The 22,375-nt window shown below is 37.9% G+C and overlaps 6 protein-coding genes across 7 annotated transcripts; 2 read left to right on the top strand and 4 right to left on the bottom strand.

Moving 5' to 3' along the window:
• Positions 1 to 23: 23 nt before the first annotated feature.
• On the bottom strand, positions 24 to 1,390 carry LOC110157198 (dual specificity phosphatase 29-like). The gene is made up of 4 exons (XM_055163087.1): positions 1,157 to 1,390; positions 623 to 810; positions 317 to 540; positions 24 to 247 (listed from the first exon to the last, which is right to left on the bottom strand). Exons 2-4 carry the CDS (start codon positions 799 to 801, stop codon positions 24 to 26), a joined length of 627 nt encoding a protein of 208 aa, XP_055019062.1. The 5' UTR covers positions 802 to 810; positions 1,157 to 1,390.
• A 280-nt stretch (positions 1,391 to 1,670) lies between these two features.
• LOC110156887 (dual specificity protein phosphatase 13-like) lies at positions 1,671 to 5,415 on the bottom strand. Its single transcript, XM_020921117.2, has 5 exons — positions 5,215 to 5,415; positions 3,450 to 3,666; positions 2,945 to 3,067; positions 2,649 to 2,866; positions 1,671 to 1,875 (listed from the first exon to the last, which is right to left on the bottom strand). Exons 1-5 carry the CDS (start codon positions 5,321 to 5,323, stop codon positions 1,682 to 1,684), a joined length of 861 nt encoding a protein of 286 aa, XP_020776776.2. The 5' UTR covers positions 5,324 to 5,415; the 3' UTR covers positions 1,671 to 1,681.
• A 1,275-nt stretch (positions 5,416 to 6,690) lies between these two features.
• Positions 6,691 to 7,728, bottom strand: zgc:153981 (dual specificity protein phosphatase family protein). The gene is made up of 3 exons (XM_020921477.2): positions 7,593 to 7,728; positions 7,121 to 7,338; positions 6,691 to 7,054 (listed from the first exon to the last, which is right to left on the bottom strand). The coding sequence occupies exons 1-3, from the start codon at positions 7,715 to 7,717 to the stop codon at positions 6,843 to 6,845; spliced, it is 555 nt and encodes a 184-aa protein (XP_020777136.1). The 5' UTR covers positions 7,718 to 7,728; the 3' UTR covers positions 6,691 to 6,842.
• Positions 7,729 to 7,788: 60 nt separating this feature from the next.
• Positions 7,789 to 9,870, bottom strand: si:ch211-223p8.8 (dual specificity protein phosphatase 13A family protein). Its single transcript, XM_055163093.1, has 5 exons — positions 9,807 to 9,870; positions 9,585 to 9,659; positions 8,990 to 9,204; positions 8,653 to 8,851; positions 7,789 to 7,919 (listed from the first exon to the last, which is right to left on the bottom strand). Exons 2-4 carry the CDS (start codon positions 9,617 to 9,619, stop codon positions 8,658 to 8,660), a joined length of 444 nt encoding a protein of 147 aa, XP_055019068.1. The 5' UTR covers positions 9,620 to 9,659; positions 9,807 to 9,870; the 3' UTR covers positions 7,789 to 7,919; positions 8,653 to 8,657.
• An 881-nt stretch (positions 9,871 to 10,751) lies between these two features.
• LOC110157181 (sphingomyelin synthase-related protein 1-like) lies at positions 10,752 to 15,370 on the top strand. Of its 2 annotated transcripts, none has more exons than XM_020921457.2 (6): positions 10,752 to 10,886; positions 12,509 to 13,135; positions 13,262 to 13,357; positions 13,439 to 13,556; positions 13,679 to 13,829; positions 14,396 to 15,370. In XM_020921457.2, exons 2-6 carry the CDS (start codon positions 12,513 to 12,515, stop codon positions 14,701 to 14,703), a joined length of 1,296 nt encoding a protein of 431 aa, XP_020777116.1. In that variant the 5' UTR covers positions 10,752 to 10,886; positions 12,509 to 12,512; the 3' UTR covers positions 14,704 to 15,370. The 2 variants fall into 2 exon arrangements, with proteins under 2 accessions (XP_020777116.1, XP_020777117.1); XM_020921458.2 differs by lacking the exon at positions 10,752 to 10,886 and adding an exon at positions 10,907 to 11,273.
• A 5,256-nt stretch (positions 15,371 to 20,626) lies between these two features.
• Positions 20,627 to 21,958, top strand: LOC110156883 (neuropeptide Y receptor type 4-2-like). Its single transcript, XM_055162969.1, has 2 exons — positions 20,627 to 21,281; positions 21,378 to 21,958. Exons 1-2 carry the CDS (start codon positions 20,627 to 20,629, stop codon positions 21,956 to 21,958), a joined length of 1,236 nt encoding a protein of 411 aa, XP_055018944.1.
• Positions 21,959 to 22,375: the final 417 nt, after the last annotated feature.

Here is a 22,375-nt window from a genome sequence, read left to right as displayed (position 1 = left end):
CAGTGTGTTGTAAATGGTGACCTTCATTGACCTTGCAGCTGTTTCTTCTGTTTTAGTCTCTCCTCTTGTAGTGTGATATCTAGAGCCCTGAGCTGCTTTAGGAAGCCATGATTAGGCAGAATACAGCGGCGCTGTCGCACATGCTCAATGGCATCCACCACAGTTAAACTGTGTTTGCTCATGAGGTAAGCCAGGACCAAGGTGGCAGAGCGGCTCCGCCCCATCACACAGTGCACCAGCACTTTGTCTGAAAGACACATATTAAGATTATATCATTTCTGACTGAGTCTACAAACATGTTTGGTCCAGTACTCACTGTGGGGATCCCTGAGCGCTTCATGGATGAACTGTGTTGTGGAGCAGAAGTGCTGGGACATGTTAAATGTGGGTTTGTCATCGGCCTCCACACCCAGATACTGAATGTGTGAGTCACTGTAGTAGGTGGCTCCAGTCAGCACATTATTAAACTTCCCCTCTGCTGCGTTCAGGACATGGGTGATGCCCAGCTCCCTTAGACCTTCTACCTCCAGAGCTGTCTTTCTGTTTTGGAATCATATATTACAATTCATAGTGTTGATTTCTTTTAATAAAATGTATCCCTGTGGATTTCTTAAGGACTCACTCATCTCCAATGTAGATATTGGGCCAAACCTCATCCACGTGTGTGTATTGTGCCCCAGAGCCGGCCCAGAACATCTGCTCCAGGTCTAATGTCCCTGGAGTGATATAATCACTGTCAGGGTCCACACGCACCGCAGCATAAGGGTTTCTATGACGGCTCTTTGTCGCACAGGAAGTCATGATGCACCCCTGAGAGGTGAAAAAACACATTTGAATAATTTAAGCGTAACGAATTGGACACAAGCACAACAAAGTGCAACAGGTAAAATATACTCCCATCTGGGACCAGGACTCCTCTGGATAAATAAATAATAAATTGTCCCAGCAGGTTTAAACATGTAGGTATTCATGTGGTTGCAAGTGATTGTTGTGTAATTGTTCACATTAACAGGACCAAGCTGGTTTGATTCAAAAAAATTGTAAACGCAACTAAAAGTCAAGTAATGTAACAGGAGCTTGTATTCAATTTAAACTAATGTACCACCATGAAACACCGCACATGACGGCTACAGTGAAATAAACAAATATAACTTACTTTTTAGAGAATGTCCTCATCAGAGGAACAGCAGGCCTCTCCTTTGTTTGTGTGTCCATGCGTGGCTCAGGACTCTTGTGTGGGTCACTGTGGGGGCTTTTACACTTCCCCAGAATGAAAGGCTGCCTGTGGGTAACCTGATATTTTGAGTCAGCTGGGCTCCAACACCTGACCTCAGCTCTGACACAACACAAATGTAATACATGCAGTTGTATTTTACAGGCTACTTTTTTGAGGATCCCTTCTGTCAAGTTTACTAATATTAAAGCAATATGGTTGTTATGCAAAAAGCTGGCTTCCATAATGGTCTCTAATGCGGTATGTGGTCAGGTGTGACACTCCACTTTCATTTGCCTGGTTATTTTTGGAGACAAATACTTTTTAGCACTTGTATTGTGGAGTGTGCATGATTTAAAGTCACACTGCATGCTTATTGTTTTATTTTGTCATTTCATCTTGTTACAGATTTAAGCACAATTTGACAGAGCAGTGTTTGAAGTACATTTTTTTTTTTTTTTTTAAGATTCATAGGGTAGACTTAAGACTCTTGTCCAATTGTCGTAGCTGCTCCAGAAATCCAGAATTGGGTCCAATGTCTCTGTTCAGACGCAGAGCAGTAATGGCCTCCACCAAAGTTAGTCCCTGGAAGGTCATCAGGTAGGACAAAACTAGGGCTCCTGAACGGCTGACACCCATAGCACAGTGGACAAAGACTTTACCTGTAAAATATAAATGTGTATATATATTTATACTGATCAGTGTTTTTTAGGTGAATTCAGATGTGTTGGTTTATCTGGCTGTGAAAAATACCATTATAGGTGTTAGTGTGATTTTGTGCTTTTACAACTACTGACATGAAATCCATGAAGTAATGCGCCACACTCAAGCAGCAAAACTTCTTCATAATTTAAATCACATATTTATACAGCCCAGTATGATGGACTTACAATAATTGGAGTAGTGTATTAAGCCATGTGCATTAGGGCAGATTTTGCACAGTCTCAGTCAAACTCTCCTAAAGGACGATTTACATATTGTTAAATTTTTAGTGTGGATGCACCGATCTGATCCTGGTATCTGATATTAACACTTACTGAAAACATAAGATCAGAAATTGGCTTCCAAATATTGATTCAGCCCATATCCTGGTTGGATGTACTGGATAAACTGATAAGACAGCCCAGAAAGTCTCATAATGTTTAAACTTGTATTTTCACAAAGTTGTTCTGTAGTTACTTGAGGTTAATAACAGCTATAGAACACATTTGGATCGGTTTTGTCTTATTTTATTTTTGTTTTAAAAGAAATAAAGGCTGTTTTCAGTCTCTGCAGTTGGTATCAGGTATCGGCAGATACTTAAAACTGTAATATAGTATTGGAATCTGAAAAAGCAGGATTGTGCATCCCTGATTTTTACATTAGATACATTTTCACATTTATCACCATTTATTTGGGCTTAAATTGCAATACAAACATTTAGGTCATTCATTACCATTTTCCTTGAGAGCGCTGTCTATGAACTCTGCACTGGGCATAAAATACGGTTCAAGGTTGAAGTCTGGATGATCAGCAGCTTCAACACCAAGGTACTTCAGTCCCAGGTCACTGTAAAACTGTTGACCAGTATTGATGCGATATCTCCCTGCTGCTGCATTGATAATATGTGTTATACCAAGACTAGAGAGGGTGGGTTTGTCTCGGGCTACAGACCTAAAAAAAGAAAAAAAAATCACATTCAAATTTAATAATGCCTTGAGTGTAATTACCACTGATGTATTTCTCTCTCACTCGTCTCCGATGTACAGGTTGGGCCAGACCAGGTTAAAAGGTTCGGCTGGTTTCCTGTCACTCCAAATCATTTGCCTCAGCTCCATCAGTGAGAGTGTGTCTGTCTCCTGCTCAGTGTCACGACTGCAGTGATAGAAATGTCTTTGTATCATGTTTAGAGGTGGGAGTCAAGCCAGAAATATTGTGAGGGTACATTAATGTATTATGCAGTACTGATAAAATGTGTAAGCCTATATTACTGTAATCAGACACACAATATAAAAAGAAAAATAATTTAAAATGTTTTTCATTATTATTAACAATAAGTTCAAATATTACATCTTCAACAGATCATGCCACAAAATTCATACATTTGCAACTACTATTATAGGTTTACGCCGTACAGTACACATGAACCTTATTTACAATTTATATATAAACAACATAACAGACTAAGTGTCTCAGATGAGGTTAACTTCCCATCTCTGTTATTGTGTATTGGCTTTGTTGTGCTGTGATGTTTTACAGTTTTTGAGCTTGGTGTCGTCGTCTTCTCTCCCTCTCTAGGCCTTTATCGAGACTGCGGAGCTGTTGTAGAAATCCTGCATTTGGGCAAATATCCCTGTGTGCTCTGACTGCCTGCACTGCCTCCTGAAGACGAAGGCCCTCACAAATCATGAGGAAGGACAGGACCAAAGTGGCCGAGCGACTCACTCCCATCAGACAGTGGACAAACACTCGCCCTGAAAGAAACAAAAAAGGTATTCCATAAAAACAAAAGGTATTACATAATAAAACAACATTTAACAACTATCCTTGTACTTTTAAGCCATGCAAAACCATGTTTTTTTGTTTTGTTTTTAATTCAAGAAGCTCAGTTAAAATAAATAAACTGGAATAGCACATAACGTGCATAATATTTGGACATTCAGGATTTTTTTTGTTTTGTTTTTTAACCCTTTAAATTCTATTTCTCTTTTGAATCAACCCTGATTTTGGTTGAAAATTACACAAATGATGATTTTTTTCTAAAATGTGAAATGCAAAGAAGAGTATTTTGAGCTCCTTTATTGCAGCCTGGGGTGGATCAAAATTAGTAGTTTTTGTGCATTGTGATTTTTTTGTGTAATATCAAATACTCACATTTGCATTACTGAATGCGTAAAATGCACCACTGAAACCCATTCAAAATGCAGTTTTGGATTTCATTCCCATGGAAACCTTAAACATGCATTTTTACATGTGAACATTTCTAACTGAGCTTCAGACTCAAAAGTGATCATATTTACTTCTCTAAACCAGATCACACAGTTTTCAACATGTTCAGACTATGCCAAACAAACCAGATTTTCCCCATAAAAATGCATTATAATGATATAATGTGCTTTTTTAAAATAAACATCCATGACCAGTAGTTGGCGACATTTCTCGATGAGAGGTCCCTGTGTAATTATAATGCATTTCAATGGGAAAAATCTGCTTTGTTTGAGTCTGTACATGTTGAAAACTGTGATCTGGTGCAGAGCAATCACATAATTATCACATCTGATGATCACATCTGAGTCTGCGGATTTAATATTACACAAAAAGTCACAATGTACAAAAATTACTGTTGCTGCTGGCTGCAAGAAAAGAGGTTAAAATAATCTGCTTTGCTTTCCACATTTTGGACAGAAATCATTTGTGTAATTTTCAGCCGAAATCTATGTCAATTCAAAATAATAAAATAAAAACTTTTTTTTTTTAAAGTATCAATATTTAGAGCAGAAGTAGCTGAGAAGACTGAGCCAAAAGAAAGTTACGTAATAATGAACAGAAATGTTTTATGGATGTCCAAATTCAATGCACATTTTATACGCTTAACGATACAAACGTGAGTATGTCACATTACACAAAATCTACCAATGCACAAAAACAAATGCTTTTATCAGGCTGCAAGGAAACAGCACAAAATGGATTGGATTGGACAAATATCAAAATTTGTGTTTTACCAACAAAACAATTGGTCCTTGCGTGATATGAAATGGCATTTAAAGCGTTAAAATCATAAAAATGATCAGTCATCAATGATCTGATGGTCTGATGTGGTTGTTGAGCAGAAAATTTAAACATCCTCCAAAAAGCCACCGCCTCACCACATTTCATGCTTTTTGGATGAATGTGTACAAAATTATCAAGTGATGAAAAGTAAAAAACACATCAAATGTGCCGAACTATGCCAGAGGGTTAAAGAAGAAAAGCCAATGGAACAAGCCACACTAAGCTCATTTTTGTACTGGCTTGAGTCTTACCTCCCATCCCCAGAGCTGCTCTAATGTAGCGAGCAGTTGGGTAGAAAAATGGACTCAGGATAAAATCTATTGCATCGTCTGCCTCTACCCCATAGTAATCTACAGCCATATCTCTGTAGAAGCGTGGGCCTGTGTTGACGTGGAAGTACAGTTGTCCTGGACTTGGGTTGGGAGGTCCATGAGCAGCATTGACAATATGTGTTATGCCCAAACTGTGAAGAGTGCCCTTATCTCGAGCTGCCACCCTGAAAACATTTAGTAACAGTTACACTGAATCTCTTTTGGATCTAAGTCACAGGCTATGTTCACATGCACACCAAAAATATGATCATTATCTGATTTCCAGAGTTATCAGATTATTGAAATGTAATGGCAACAGTTATGTAGAGATAGATATTTGAACTTTTTAGCGTATCTATCTACCCAAAATCTCCAGCACAGGCCAATATTTTGTTTTGTCTGACTGGCTGCTTAAAATAACTTTATTTTAATACTTAAGTGTGTATAAATAACTGCACAGTTTATGGTAAAAAAAAAAAAAAGGATTGTGATTCTAAACAATGGGTATCATCATCATCATCAAAAAATCATATTGGTCAATTTCTACAGTTATGATGTGAGCAAGCTGATTTCTTCTTATTTATAAAAGATAAAATGTAATCTAGTTATTGGGTTATCTGATTAGTCTAGTTATCTTACTCTGTATAAATATACCCAGTGTGTTATTTGTTAATATTACCCACTCATTTCCGAGGTACAGGTTTGGCCACACTTGATTGACATGTCCTGTAGGCTTTTGGTCCCGCTGCAAAAAATCCTGCAGCTCTGCCACTGACGGAGGTTCATAGTGTTGATCTCTGAGTGACATGCTGAGAAAAGGGTAACCAACCATAAAAAAGCCTTACCAACCACATCACAACAGTGCAGTACTATTACTTTATACACTATTTTGACTTCAGTTTTATAATCTTACCCGTTTCATGACAAGCTTTTCCTGCTCGAGTGTCTTTGCATGGCTGCACTTGTTATTCCAGACGTGCTCTCAACTGTTTCCTTTAATAGCTATGTAATCATATGCTCATTAGGTACAAATCTGCACTGCATCTAAATAGGTTTTCTCTGCCCATTCAAATAATTAAGTTCAGCGTATAAAGAAAAGTAGTAGTACCCTCTGCACTTTATCATTAACTGAGTGACTTGGATTCCGTGCATGCAGACTCTTATGTAACACACTGTGCTTCATGTGGACTGCCATTCAAGTGCCAAGTGACACTGGTGGGGCTAAAAGAAATCAGACGGCCTCAAATACCAACAAATAAGCCAGTGCCATTGTTGGGTCAGTTATGGAATAAGCCAAAGAAGTGTAGGTAAGTTTGTCACACAATGTAAATTAAAATAGTATCCATTGTCATGCTGAAAAATCATAAAAAGTTGCTATTGTAATGCATATAAATGTTATAAATATATTTACAATAATAATGAAAAACACTTCACCACAATTTATTAAGGACACACATTTGACATTATATATAAAGTGCAATGTTGAGTAATTTGAATTGCATACAAAATAACATCTTTCTCATTACAAAAGCCATATAAAAATAAACAACACAATTAAACATGGAATATCAAAGTAATGGGCAAAACCTCCTTTTGAAGCTTAGCTGGTCATCAAGCTTTAGGAGCAGAGATAGGAAATGTCTGTTGGGGTAAATGGACCTCTTTTGTATGACGTGTTTCAAAGCATTGGATAAAGTCAGACGCTGGTGCAACATCAAATACGCCACAACCAAAGAGGCGGAGCGACTCACCCCCATGATACAATGGACCAGTACTTTCCCTGTACAAACACCAAGCATTAGTGCTGATAATGTTAATGAGTGTTGCCAATTCCTTTGACTTTTACCATCTTTGGTCTTCAAAGCTGTGTGGATGAATTCAGCTGCTGGTCTGAAATGCTGACTGAGGTTAAACTCATCTGAATCCTCTGCTGGGATGCCAAAGTACACACAGGTGTCTCCATAAAATCTCTGGTCACCAATGCTCCCCTGTTTAGAGTGCGCCGCATTTAGGACATGAGTGATGCCAAGCTTACATAACGTCTTTTTATTCTGTGCCACAGCTCTGCCAAACACATATAAAATGCAGCTGTAGTAGTACAGTTTTATGTTATCAAAGTATATCACTGTCACAAAGGAAGTATAAGCAGGTATTCTGTTTGGAACTGTCCAAAGTCTAGAAAAACTGAGAGCATTGCATAAGAACAAGCATCCGAAACTTTATGACCAATTCATTTACAATTCAGAGCATGCTTGAAAGAGAATGTTAATGAAAAATCCTATTCAATAAGAAACAATGATACGTTAAAATAGACTTACACATTTCCTATATACAACCCTGGCCAGACCTCATCGACTGGTGTGAGCTCCAAAGTGCATGAATCCAATATGGTCTCTAGCTGTTTAACGCGCCCCAGCTCCTGTGATGGTTTCTGGCTGGACATAATGCGCGTTTGTTGTGATTCTGAAGCTGCCGGAGTCCGCTGTGCCCTCTCTGCCAGCCCTGTGTCGGACTGGACAGTGACAGACAGGAGCAGGTGTCTGGGTCCAGATATAGCTCCTGTGTTGTCTGTGAGCTTTGGTTGATGTGCAGTTATTTAATGGTGTGGCTGCATTGATTGGCCTGATTGTTAATGCCTAAAGGTCCTGAGGTCAGAAAATACCGGTTAATGTGCAATACTGTAAATGATGCAGCTTTTCTTTTTGCTGGGCAACTCAAGAGTGACTGTTCTCTCTGGTTCTGGAAGCAAAATTTCTTAAATTTTTTCCCCATAGACTAAAAATTAAAATTCAAATATTAGTAAAATAGTGCAAAGACATCGTTGAGGCTAACCAGCTACTCAGTAACTAATATCGATAATGCAGTTGTTTTAAGTCCAAAAATTCAGTTTAAAACACACGATTCTGCAAAATGTTTTAATGTCTTTGCAGTTTATAAAGTTTCAGAAAGAGATTTGAAATAAAATTATAGGTCTTGTGGTCACTTTTTTTTTTTTTTTTGTCTTTTTGTAAAGTCTATAAGGAAAATTAATGGGAAATTTTGTTAGGATTAGGTTTAATTAGTTTAGGAACAGGGGGGTGGGCAGTCACTGTTGAGCTCCATTATAAAGCTGGATTCAGTGTCAGAGATGTATTTAAAGTAAGCATATAGTTCTTCACAGGTAATTAAGTAATTAGTTGAAGTGAAAGCTGAAACTATGGTCCTAGAAAGCAGTTAAGACACGCTTTTCAAATTTGTTTCATGTTTGTTACATATGAATTACTATTTATAAATAAATAATAGCTTTTGTACTTTTGGAAGTCATACTCACGTTTTGGAACATTCATTCATGGGCAAGATTTAAAAGGATGTTTTTCTTTTTTTTGAAACTTTACTTACTTTATTTAATTTTCCTTCTGCAGTTTTTGATCTAGCGAAATGAGCTGCCGCAGAAAGCCTCTATTTGGGAAGATCCATCGTTTCTGCTGCACATGTCCAATGGAGGAGATCAGGCTAAGGTGATGGTGAATCATGAGGTAAGCCAGGACCAGAGCAGCAGAACGACTGACCCCCACTGCACAGTGCACCAGCACTTTTCCTGCAAAACACGTCAGCACAAAAGAAATTCAACAACTCTTGGTCTAGGTAACAAAATTACATATTTATACCTAGCTAAGCCTTATGAAAGCTAAATGAGAATTATTGTAGATTTTCACTCCACCTGTTACATCTGTACCTCCTGTGTTTAGAGCTTGGTGGATGAACTCAGCAGCGGGGTAGAAGAAAGGTGACAGATTAAAGGTTGGCAAGTCATTGGCGGGAATCCCGTAGTACTTCACTGTGGTCCCATAGAAATCGTCACTCCCTTTGCAGCAGAGTTTTCCATGTGCTGCGTTTAGCACATGGGTAATACCAAGCTGCCAGAGTCCAAATTTGTCATGGGACATAAACCTGGTCCAAACCACAAACCCAATATTCTTTAATAATTTAATTAGTTTGCTACATGGAACTATGCTGTAACTACTTATTGGTATTGCATTTTGTCATTTACAGGTGTTTTTATTGCTAAAAAAAATATCTTGGAAAACAAACATTCTCACTGTGAATGGGGGTCACCTCTCCTCAGATCCGGCCTATAACTTCATCTAGTGGTGTCACCTGCTTATTTCCATGAAGATAGAATTTTAATGCCATACTATGGAACATTTCATTACATCTCCATGGAGACAAGCAGGTGGCAGACCCTCCATGAAAAATGTTACATAGTGACTAATATAATAAATTATACTTTCAGTAATTAGCACATTAATTACAGTAAAGAAATGACAAACCTTTTTTTAGGAGATATTTGTTTTAGTATATTCATCTCTCCTAGGTTTCCAGATAGTCCCACATAGATATTTCCTCTGCATACAGTATAAAATTTACTTCCTATAGCTTTTAATTGCTTAAGCAAATATTAAAAATGTATTGATTGGCTGATTGATCAAGAACTCTCTGACCAATGAAAACTTAGTGATCTCCAATGAGCATAAATATGGCTTAATACTCACATGTCTCCCAGATACAGGTTGGGCCATACCTCATCTCCATGGCGGCATGATCGAGGAGCTGAATATAAAATCTGCTCCAGATCCCCAACAGAGGGGCAGCTTCTTTTTGTGTTACTACCTAACTGACATTCTGATTCTGGCTGATGGTTTTCTGTTGCCTCCATGGTTTAAATGAAGCAATAATGTATTTTCCTGACCTGTGTTTTCCTGAGCTGTGTTTTCCTGACGAGTGGGTCTAGGAGGAGCAGACTGTGTCGTAGTGTGTGAGTGTCATGGACAGGTGGTGCAGTTTGGCAATGATGTGATGTTAAGGATTGAACTCTCCCATGTTATAAGGTAGTACAATAAATGATAATGTAGGCTAAATATATGCTATGTGGGCTCTTTTGGAATTCCAAGTTAACAGAGTTGTAACTGATTTCTTTATTAATTTGAAAGATTAAGGCTACTTGTCCCCATATAGGAAAAATTGTCATGCTGCAAATATCTTGAGCTAGGGTTGTTCACTTCTATCCAGCTGGAAGATTAGTGCATAATTTAGGTTTTGGTAAATTAATTAACTAATGAATTATCACAGAAAAATAGAAAACGTCACATAATGGAAACACCAAGACTTTGTCAAATAGGATGTAAAATTGCTATGGGTTAATTTAATGTGATATATTTCTGATAAAAGAAATTCGACTAATTCCTTCCCAAGTTGAGTGAGACAAAAACATTCATCCAATAGAGGTTTACATTTCTGATATTTGCTTTTTATGGAAAAACGTAATTTTCTTTACTTAGAAGTCCAAGCATGAAGTTTGATGAAGACTTTTACTTCAGAGGGATATTTTGTGATAAAGTGGTGAAATGGAAAGGTGGTCTGTGAGTTCTACGTCCACATCATTGGTGTAGTTTAGCAGCAGCGCCACGGGGGGACAGTCGAGTCGTTTCTCTTCACTATTTTGCTTGTTCGTATTCTTCCTGTTTGGGGTTGCTTGGTATCAAAAGCACGTTGACTACAAAATACTGCTTGGAGTTGACGCGTAAACCGAGGGCGCAACAAACACTTCCCACTGCGCTCTGACACAAGATTTGGTAAGATTTGTCTCTGTTGTCTCTGATGTTTAATGTTTGTTTAAACTTAATATCCACATATTTTGAAATACGAGTGTGTCGTAACTTTACCAAACTCGTGTACTATTCTATTTTCTTCGGTGGGTTGATTTGATGCGTAAAGTATCTCTGTGGCGTAACTCCCACAGTAGGGTGTTGTGAATAGAGCTTAAACACTGGAGCGCTTTTCTCTGTGCTCTGTCACGTCCTATGTGACTCACAGTGTAAGCCAGCCAAACCAGCTGACTGGGCACTCACACATCCCAAAAACCTCAGGCCAGAAAAACTGCGTAATGCTGCTGGTAAACTCGTATCACGACTTAAAAATATCTTATTTTTCATTAGACTTCACTGCATTTCTCCGCTGAGGTAAGTTTCAGCGCCACTGGAATAGCTTTTAAAATATTAATTTCTAAGGAAGTATAGATGGGAGCTCTGGGTAACATATAGCGAGCTAATTGCCATGTATTCATTATTGACACCCTACATTATTGATAAAGGGCTTGAGGCAGATATTTATAATTGTACATTCTTCCTTCAAAAGCTTTTAATGTCCAGCTGATTACTTCTGTAATCTCTGGTACTACAGTGGATGTTGGTACTCTGCTCAAAATTGTGTTAGTGATTTATTGTTTTATTAGAGCCTCTAGTTGGATTTCTCATGGATTATATGAGCATTTTAGGCCAAATTTGGTACCGGTGTAGTTCATATTTAGTAAATTTTCTATATTATAGTAGTAAGATAGCCAATTGTACAGTGAGCTGTGTTCTTTATCAGGACTGATTTTCTAATTTAAAGCCTGCCTTTTAAATTTTGATTATTTAGTTTTACTCTTAAGACCATCTCCATTCAGCATGTACTTTATCAGGAGGGCATTTCTGTGGAATGGACCCTAGAACTTTGGAGCAGGAGCACAGGACAAACTGCTTATCTACAGGTCAAAGGGAGAGAAAAACAGAACAGAGCTGATCCACAAATCGGTGGGAGAGTCTAATTGTAATACTCACAGAATGTAACTTTGTGCGTACTAGGTAGGTAGTTCAGTTGTTCATGCAGTTTTAATTGTAGCTGATATAAGATGTTATTTTCTGGATCCTTCATTAATTTTTAGTATCACAACTAAAATTTAAAAATTGTCTTCACCTTGTGTTGTGTCACAATGTATAAATATACAGAATATATTTATGTTGATTAATGTAAAGAGGTTGTATTGTTAACAAGATGGCATAAATGAATGACTATGATCTAATTTTTCTCTGACTGTTTAAACATCTATGAATAATACATTAATCACAGATGATCTCAAACTGTGAAGTGCATTCATGTGTTTCTGAGAATGTTATGTGATGTCTGTTTGCTGCAGATAAAATACATTTAGTATGTAAATTGAAAATCAAGTGGCTTCATCTGAAACATCATTTACAAGTGAAAAGAGGGTGCTTTTGTATTGTGAATAGTTGTAGAAGAGGACATGACTGAATATTTTTCAAGGCTTTGATCAAGTCACCATAATACCATAAGGATGTGTGTCTGTGCTTGTTCCTCTAACAGCAGTTTAATTGCAGTAGATGGAGGTAATCTTGTGTCATTTGTCTCTCTGCAGTGGCATGGCAGCGCCGCAGGACAGTGTGAGTGGTTGGAGCTGCAGGCGGGTGGCCCAGTGGCTGCAGAATGAAGGGTTTGGGGAGTATGAGGAGCTGCTCTGTACCCAGCATCGACTGGATGGCCCCAGTCTGCTGGCCCTAACAGAAGCTGACCTACGTGGCCCTCCTCTGGGCCTCACTGTATTGGGGGACATCAAGAGACTGGCCTTAGCCATTCGCCAGCTGCAAATGCAAAACCACTCACAGCTACAAGTGCTGGGCCTCCAGCCTGTGGACAGTCTGATCCCTGGACTCCCTCTCACTCCTCAGGCAGACTGGAGCTGGGAAGGTTCAGAGCGTAGATGTAATGGAGCAGATCATCTGTGCAGCAATGGGACTGAACTGAGGCACAGGATCACTGACCGGTCGAGACCTTATCCAGGAGACCCTCTGTGCCACATTCACTCCAATGGGAGGTGTCGTCTGCACCTGGCTGGACGGCTGGACCCCGAGGTGTGGAAGACCGTCGTGAGCTGTGTATATGTGTTTTTAGTTTTTGGATTTACCTCCTTTGTCATGGTCATTGTACATGAGCGTGTCCCGGATATGACCACATACCCACCTCTGCCTGACATATTTCTCGATAGGTAAAACACAGATTTTTAAAGAAAAAATACAATTGAATCTGAAATGTTATACAACACTCCCCACAGTCATTTCACCTGTGCTCATATCTAATCAAGTAACTGATATTGGTGTCTGTGTACTGACAGCGTCCCCAGAATCCCTTGGGCTTTTGCAATGGCAGAGGCCTGTGGCCTCATCCTTTGCTACATGTTCCTTTTGATCCTTTTACTTCATAAGCACAGGTAATTCTATAGTACTTTTACCTACTACTGTCTACTTCATTTTAATTCATCTCAAAAAACATGCACCTCCCTGTGTTTCAGGTCTATTCTCCTTAGACGACTGTGCTCCCTGATGGGAACTGTGTTCCTGCTACGCTGCTGCACCATGTTTGTGACTTCTTTGTCTGTGCCTGGGCAGCACCTCAAGTGTGCGAGTAAGGTGGGAGGATCGTGCATGTTTATTTTAAGATTAGGTTGTCGTTGAATGTTTCATTTGGTTATCATCCGTAGTATGTTAAAATGTAAAAGATGATAAGAACAGCATTTTTTTTCTATTTACAGGCATATGATGATGCTTGGGAGAAAATACAGAGAGCCTTGACAATCTGGACTGGTTTTGGCATGACTCTGACTGGGGTCCAAACCTGTGGGGACTACATGTTCAGTGGACACACTGTAGTCATCACAATGCTCAACTTTTTTGTAACTGAATGTAAGTTCAAAATGCATTTCTATAAAAATGCATGAGTAGAACCTGAACACATTTGGGAAACTGGTCCAAGCTTTACTGACCACCCTTTCCTTATAGAGAGAAATGTCAGTGAATCAACCCCCACTTAACCTATGTGTTAATTAAGTGTTTAAATGTAAATGTGCTTTTACCATTCCAAACCATTTCCTGTCTGCATTGATTCAAAAGGTAAAAAGCCTGTGGCGTATTCAAATATGTAGCCTAGGCATCTTAGTTTGTATGTGAATGGCAAAATCAAGCCTCCTATTGTATAATTTAACAGTGCAAATAGTTAAAGGGGCTTAAACAGATCAGCCAAGGCACTCTTATTGAAAAGTCCTTTTATTACAAAAAGTGGGCTGTAAATTATTCAATAGAAAGCTTTATTTTGCCATTTTAATGTTCATAGGTAGCCCTTGAGGAGCACCATTTTTTTATTTTTTTTTTTACTTGTAAGGCTCATCAATGCACTCCAATCTCTAGTCTTGGTTGGTTTGTGCTTAGAATTGCAATAATGGCCAGAGCTTAACCTTTATTTTCTGTTACAGACACTCCTCGAACCTGGAATCTCATTCACACCATTTCCTGGGTGCTGAATTTGTTTGGGATTTTCTTTATCCTGGCGGCTCATGAGCACTACTCCATTGATGTATTTATTGCCTTCTACATTACCACTCGCCTCTTCCTCTACTACCACACCTTAGCCAATACACGAGCCTACCAGCACAGCAGGAGGGCGCGCATCTGGTTCCCCATGTTTTCATTCTTTGAGTGCAATGTAAATGGCCCAGTCCCCAATCAGTACAACTGGCCTTTCAGTAAACCTGCCTTCATGAAATCAATGATTGGCCAATAGGAGTAGTTTTTGTATGAATTCATTTATTTACCTCATTACTTTTATTTATAACCAACTTTAATCTTTCAATGCTAATTTGTTGAAAATGTTTAAAAAGTCTTATTTAAAGTCTTAAGTCTGACACATATTTATATGATAAACTTGGTGGGTTTCATGTCAGTTTGAATACTTTTGGAAAAAAGCCATTCATGCTCAAATATGTTTACACAGGCCAAACCACAGGAATTATGCATTATTTACCTTACCTACCTTTATCTCACCTAGCCTACCTTTACCTTCACTAATGTTTTCTATTTTTTTTAAATAAGATGTTTACAAAGCTATATTTTAATGGAGAAAAAAGTTAAACTTGTAAAACTGTTAATTATATTTTTATTTTCCCTATTGGGTAAAATGTGTTTTTTTTTTGTTTTTTTTTTTACATATTATTTATTTTGTGATATTATTGGCATCTGTAATTAAATTTTCTATTGAATAGAACACATCTGTAGAGCTGCAGTTTTTATATTGAGTAATTCATTTTTGTTCAAAATAATGGGAAACAGAACTTAAAATGCATTGTTTACAATACTGAAGGTACTCACTTTACAACTGTTTTACATCTCATGCTTTATTAACATTGTGTGTGCCATCTCAGCCCTTTGGCAATAAATGTTTACATAAATTACATGTTCCATTCTTTGGAGATTTCCTTTAAAGGCACATTTTATTTTAAGTTTTAATGATGGTTAGAATCAAATATGTTGAGGAAAATTATCAAGTGTAGCAAATCAAATTCCCACCCCTAAAATAAATACAGTTTGACACCACCTCTAAAGTAATCTTTAGAGACCCATTAGATATAAAAGGTTTGCACATGGGAGTTATCACACAGACTAGCCTTCTGCAGACTGACTTTGCCTTTCAGAATGGTATGTAATTTCAACTTTTACATTTACTGGCATGATACTACAGATCATATTGACTGGTAATATTTAAGTTGTTTATCTCACATTATTTTGAGAATTATAGAGAGTGAATTTGTGCATGTACGAGTTAATATTACCAGTTATAAGTTATTAATTGAACAAACTGACCTTTTATTATGCCACTACATTATGTTATTCAGCCTTAAATATTGCATGATTGTATTACAATGATTTCTTTTTTAAGGCATCACTTGCAGTTTTACTTAGTTTGCTGGGGCTGGTAGTCTTGAGTAACTCCCAGTGCGTCTTTGAAACGGTACAGTTCAAGGATGGCAGCGCAACAGGTGAGTGCATAGCTACATCCATTTAGGGCACAATTTATTTATTTTAGTAATATTATTATTTCTTTACTACTTAACATGTTATCAGTATTACTACCTCTGCCACTGTGATACTTTATACTATAAATACTATAAGTGTTACTATAAAGTATTTTACATATTTACAACTTCACAATCTATTTAATTGATGGTGCAATTTGTAACGTTTCTGGTGGGGGGTCCAACAGTTGCAGGTCTGCATGAAAATGTTTTTGTTTTACCTGGAATTAAATTGATCTTTTTTTCTTTGCAGAGGAAACCCGACTCTTAGTAAGAATGCATATTTGTAAGGGATTTTAGCAGTAAAAACTACTACAATCAAATTAAACTGCGATTGAAAGTTAATGTCATAAAGCGGAACATTCCGTGCAAAGCAACAGCATCTCCTTTTAAACAAGCAAGTGGCAGGCCTCCACCAGAAAAATCACTGCACCTTTAAATGCTTTATTAAATGCATGACTAAGTGTAACGCACATAAGATTTATCAAATCACATCCGTGACACATGAATATAAAGGTAATTATGTTTCTTTGGGCTGTATTTACTTTTCATTCAGGCTGTGTGGATAAAGAAGGAGTAGAGCATGAGTTTGGCTCTGCGTGGGTGGAAGACTGCATGAACTGCTTATGTTCCGAGGACGGTATAAGCTGCTGTACCATGTAAGATGTCTATTCTATAAAACCATAGCATTTTCAAAGTTTAGTTTATGACATTTCTCTTTCATATTACTATAAGGCTGCCTGATGAGAATGCGGAGGTCCCTGAAGATTGTGAGCTTATTGTGGACAAAGAAGTCTGCTCTGCCAAAGTAGTGCTTAAATCGGACAAGACTACAGAGTGCTCACCCATTTAGTTAATATTTTGAATCTGGCTTGCCTGTGGGTAAAGAAAAATGAAAATTGACTAGCTGACAACTTGATTAATGTTTGCTTTTAATACTGTTTTCCCATTAACGGAAGAGATTGGTGGTCCCCCAATTTGTCCCAACATTGTCTAAAAATAAGCTGAACAAAAACTGGTAAAACAACCCAAGCTTGTTGTATTATTATAAACATATAGAAGAATTATATTAATCTTTTTTTTTTAATCAGTAAAGGTAATAAGTGATTTTTATACTCTCATAATTGTATAAAATAAAATTAAATAAAAAATAATTGAAATATGGATTACTCGTGTCACCATATTCTCTGTAATATCACTGTAAGATCTTGCAGCACCGAAAATGAAGTAACTGAATTCATGTACTGAAAATACGTATTCAGAATACTGATTTTGAGTATAGTTAATTTTTTTATATGGTGGCATTCAGATTACAGTTACTTTTCTAAAATCAAAGGAATACGTTACGGTATTTCGTCAGATCACACAATTTAGGCTTCAAACTGCACATAATCAATGAGAGAAAAAAAGAGGAAAACGTTCTTATAGTGAGTGCGTAATTTTTCTTTCTTTAATTTGTGATTGGAAATGCATAACATACTTTGAAACAAACACAAAGCTGTTTTTAATCCCGTGTTACGTCTTTGCACTATAACTTCTATGCAACTCTGCGTGAAATCAAGTAATTTCCCTTGTGGATCAATAAGTATTCAGAATACAGTACTCTGATTGGCCCATGTGTCAGAATACATTACAAATACATTTTAAAGCAGGTATTCAGTATTCTGTAACTAAATACATTTTCATTTCATTAAATAATCTCCCCATCACTGTCCATAAAACATTAACCTGTCACTGATGTAATTACACGAGCCCACCACTACGTGACAGCAGTGACACCCAGAAGCGTAAATTCTCTCGTCTTCGTGGTACCTCTCTCAGACACGCAGCTTATGCATCAGGCGCTCAGCTTGTGAAGATGCGCACCTTCTGGACCAACTCAGTGCACGGACACACCTGTTAAGAGCAGCTCTTCCTTTGTCAGCCTTGTATCCCACAGGCCAGTCTTAAAGGTATGTTTCTGACAATGTAATGTGATAAAGACTTTGGTTATGAATTTTTATTTTGCATTCATCATGGTCATGCAAATGTCTTGTGCTGTGTTTGTTACACTGAAAATATTATTATATTAACATACTACATTACACATAGCATTTTTATTTGTATGTACTACTGTACTTATTCTATTAATTGGCTAAGCCATTCTTATTATTTTAATGGGTGCCATATGGCGAAATAGATAACTGGAAACGGTTCCTGAACAGCAACATCTAAGGAACCAAAAAATCATAGACACAAATAATGAGGCAAGGTTTGTTATTTAAGGTCGAAAGCTTGTCACTGTGTTTGCCTTATAGGAAGCTAACTGAGACAGCAGGAGAACCATCTTTTAATGATTTTTCTCAGTATGGTCTGAGAAAAATCATCCCAATTAAGGAGCATGTATGCATGGAAAATGCATCTTAAGGTAAAGGATTTGAATGTAGCAGCTTAGGGGATATGGGATATGCATTTTTTATATGTATTTACATAAAAGTACTAGTACCTTTTTTTCTGTGGTTTTCACCATTTACTGACTGCCCTCTACCAAAGAAACAATACTGATGTTATCAGATTGCAGACTGTACTGTACTATACTAAAAGATTTTATTTCATTCCTAATATTTTATAATCATATTCAACACATATGGTTGGCTGTATCATGTTCATGTATTGCTTTGTTATTTTGCCATTCATTTAAAAACGTTGTGGTTGATTGAAAATACAACACAAAACCAAACTATGAATTAAACTATAAAATGTGTTTTGAGGTAGAAGTAAATGAATAACAACCTCTAAAGTGTATTCAGATAGAAAAACACTCAACTCTATGTGAAATGGCTTTGAATCATTGTCACATTTTGCAGTAGAAAGTACACTTCAGTACTCTTTGACTCTGTGGTATGAAAAAGCTTTTTCTGATGCTGACTTTGATGGGCAGTTCTGTGCCAGGTCACTGTGCTCTTCATGCTGCAAATATGTTTCACTGCACACAGGGATTTGTGTCTTTTTGCTGTCAAGTGGACTTACAGGACGTTCTCTATAATAGACCTCCAGTTTGTTACATCTAGTTAGAGGTGACATAATGTATTTCTTCACTGGATAATCGATTCTGTGCTGCCCTGCCTGAAGCTCACTCACACACTGCCAAAGTAGATTAGTAATGATGCACCATGAAGTGACTGATAGCTAAGTGTATGTGCCTTTAATGGGGAATGACAGGCTCATTTTGTCTGCTTGTCACAGCACACGGTGGCAGGTTTGAGGGAGAGAGTTATAATCCATTTTTAGGATTCTGACAATGTCGTGCCCTTTTCACTTTGCTGCACGCTTTATTGTGCAGTGCAAAAAACTGAAGGCAAGGCTCATGTGTGCACAGTAATTTTATTTGCACTATCCTAATGACTGAGACCTGCCATGGTGCTCATCTACTGTGAGCAGTAATTATTGTCAGATGAGGATTACACGTACACTCTTATGTTGCGACCCTCGCTCCATTTAATGACCCCAGGTACTTGGGGAAGAGCACTTTTACAAAATAGAAAAGGACCTGAATACATTTTAATTCATTAAGCATACTTTGAGAAGCAGCAGGGATGCTAAAGGTAAATACAAAGAACATACACACAACAAAGCAAGCCATATACAGCATGTACTTCAAGATAAAACCTTACCCCTTTAACCAGCATTAGTTAAGCAAATTATCTAATCAATCAGTTTAATAAGCTAGGAGCAGCTGCACAACCAAAGAGAACTGTTTAATTAACTCATAGGTATCTAGGCAATCAAGTTGATAATGAGATTACAATGTTGAACACACAATAGGGCAAAATTGCAAGCTTGAATAAGTAAATAAGAATGACCCAGTGTGACTGAGAAGAGAAGGAGTGCTCCAATTAGCACTTTCTGATGGATTATATTCATAACCTTAAAAAAATGAGGTCTATCTGATCTTTGCATATTATGTTTTCTTAAATCAATTGTTTTAAGTAATATATTCTCTAGATTTGAAGCGCATTGGGTTCCACAATAAGTGCTAATTGGCAAACTAAGGTTCATTGTGTTTTTAATGAATTTAACACTATCTTTTATTCTTTCACATGATAATTAGTAAAGAGAAAGTGATACAGTTAATAAAGGTCACCTAAATTTGCTGTTTTTATTCCCCAACACCTCTCTTCTATCTTTGCTAATGCATTTTCATCTTTATCAGGCTTATAGACACCTAAAGGTGACAGAACAAGACAAGAATTAGGCTACAAACAAGATACAAAAATAGTGCATGATAACGAAGATCGTAAAACAAGGTTCAATTGAAAATCCTACTTGAGTTATACCAGCAAAAGGTCAATTTTAGAACTCAGATTAGACCTTTCACAAACAAAAATGTAACACTGAACATACAAACCCCAGAAAGGCACTTTATAAATGTTGTCATTTGCAACAACCAAGACAAGTAAAATATATATATATATATATATGAAATATATATGAAAATACTATATTAATTGTAATATTAGTTAAGATGTACTCTATTTCTTCTCTGCATGGTGTGATTTTTTAAATTTCTTTGTGCTTCCCCCCCCCCAGATATTTTCAGCTTGCTGCGATGGACAGTTTGATTGTGAGGACTGGAGGCTCTGAGGTTCTGACGAAATGTCCTTGAGTGGCGACACAACCCAGTCTTCTCTGTTGGCGCCTGCTCTGCTAGTGCCCTTAAACAGCAGCGCCTCTCCTCACTCCCTCCCATGGGCTCATCCCAGTCACCCTGCACCACAGCTACAGGAGGAGTGGCCCAAGAATGACACGCGCCTTCTGGCCAACCTCTCTCTCCTTGGCCCCCACGATGACTGCCATATGTCCCCCATCCTCACCACGTGCCTTGTGGTGTGGTACAGCGTCACTATGGTGCTGGGGCTGGTGGGGAACATTGGCCTCATTTGCATCATTTCACGTTGTAGGGAAAAAGCCAATGTCACCAGTATTTTCATCTGCAATCTGTCATTCTCTGACATTCTGGTGTGCGTCTTCTGCCTCCCATTCACAGTCATATACACGCTCATGGACCACTGGGTGTTCGGGGCCCTCATGTGTCGCCTAGTACCGTTTATCCAATGTGTGTCTGTGACTGTGTCTGTCTTGTCATTGGTGTTTATTGCTTTAGAAAGACATCAGCTCATCATTAACCCATCTGGATGGAAGCCCAGTATTCCACAGGCCTACACAGCAGTACTTCTCATCTGGATTGTGGCCTGCTGTACATCTGCACCATTTTTGGCCTTTCAACTACTCAGCAATGAACCATACACTAATGTACCCATACCAAAATCCTCCCTCCGTACTCAAGATTCAACTGAAACTTATAATTCATCTTTTAGCGAGAAAAACACTTCTGCACCTTTGAATTCTTTCCGCCACCTCTTTTCCCATGGCCCACAATCTCCACATATGGAAGCCTGCATGGAGCATTGGCCATCACCTAAACAGAGGCTGGCTTATACCACGTGGCTATTGGTGTTTCAGTACTGTGGCCCTCTTTTGTTGGTGCTGCTCTGTTATGTTCGTGTTTTTGTGCGACTGAGACATCGTAAAGACATGCTGGACCGAGTGAGGACCCCTGAGAGTCAGAGGGTCACCCATAGTCGCAGAATCAACATCATGCTGGTTGCACTCATCACAGCCTTTGCTCTGTGCTGGCTGCCACTCACCATCTTCAATGTGCTGTCAGACTGGAAACAGGAGGCTCTGCCTGTGTGTCATCACAACCTGTTGTTCTCTCTATGCCATCTGCTGGCCATGTCCTCCACCTGCATCAACCCCATCATTTATGGCTTCCTCAACTCCAACTTTAGGCAGGAGGTGAGAGAAGTGATCCTGCACTGCCGCTGGAGGCCTGCAGAGGAGTCAGAGCATTATCCAATGTCAACAGTGCAAATGGAAATGTCCCGCACGTCTGTGCCTCAGAACTGCAGGAGCAACTCAATATAACTTATGTTATGTCAAACTATGGGTTATGTTCATTTGCTTATGTATTTGAGTATTTTCTAAAAAAAAAAAAAGTGCTTTGTTATATAATTTCTATATGATTGTATAATATCTTACAGAGGTGCTGTAGGCCTAAATGGATCAAATCAAACTATTATACTATTGATACTGTATTTATTAGTTCATTCTATTTTGGACATCTGTATGGCAGCTTTTGATTTTGTGTTTCACTTAATTTTTTGTTGTAATGTAAAAAGACAACATTTTTCAGTTTTGTAACCATTTTTTAATTATAGTATGAGACAATGTGGAAATAAAATTATTTGGTGAATAGACTGAGAATATACTCACTTCATAATGCGTCAGTTAGAACATATCAAACACATGAGCCCCAATTACTAAGCTTTTATGAACAATTAT

Source organism: Boleophthalmus pectinirostris, unplaced genomic scaffold (genome assembly GCF_026225935.1).
Source record: "Boleophthalmus pectinirostris isolate CB_2022bp ecotype Guang Dong unplaced genomic scaffold, ASM2622593v1 HiC_scaffold_5, whole genome shotgun sequence".
NCBI lineage: Eukaryota > Metazoa > Chordata > Actinopteri > Gobiiformes > Gobiidae > Boleophthalmus > Boleophthalmus pectinirostris.
Note: the sequence above shows the minus strand (reverse complement) of the source record. Positions and strands in the feature narration are given on the sequence as shown.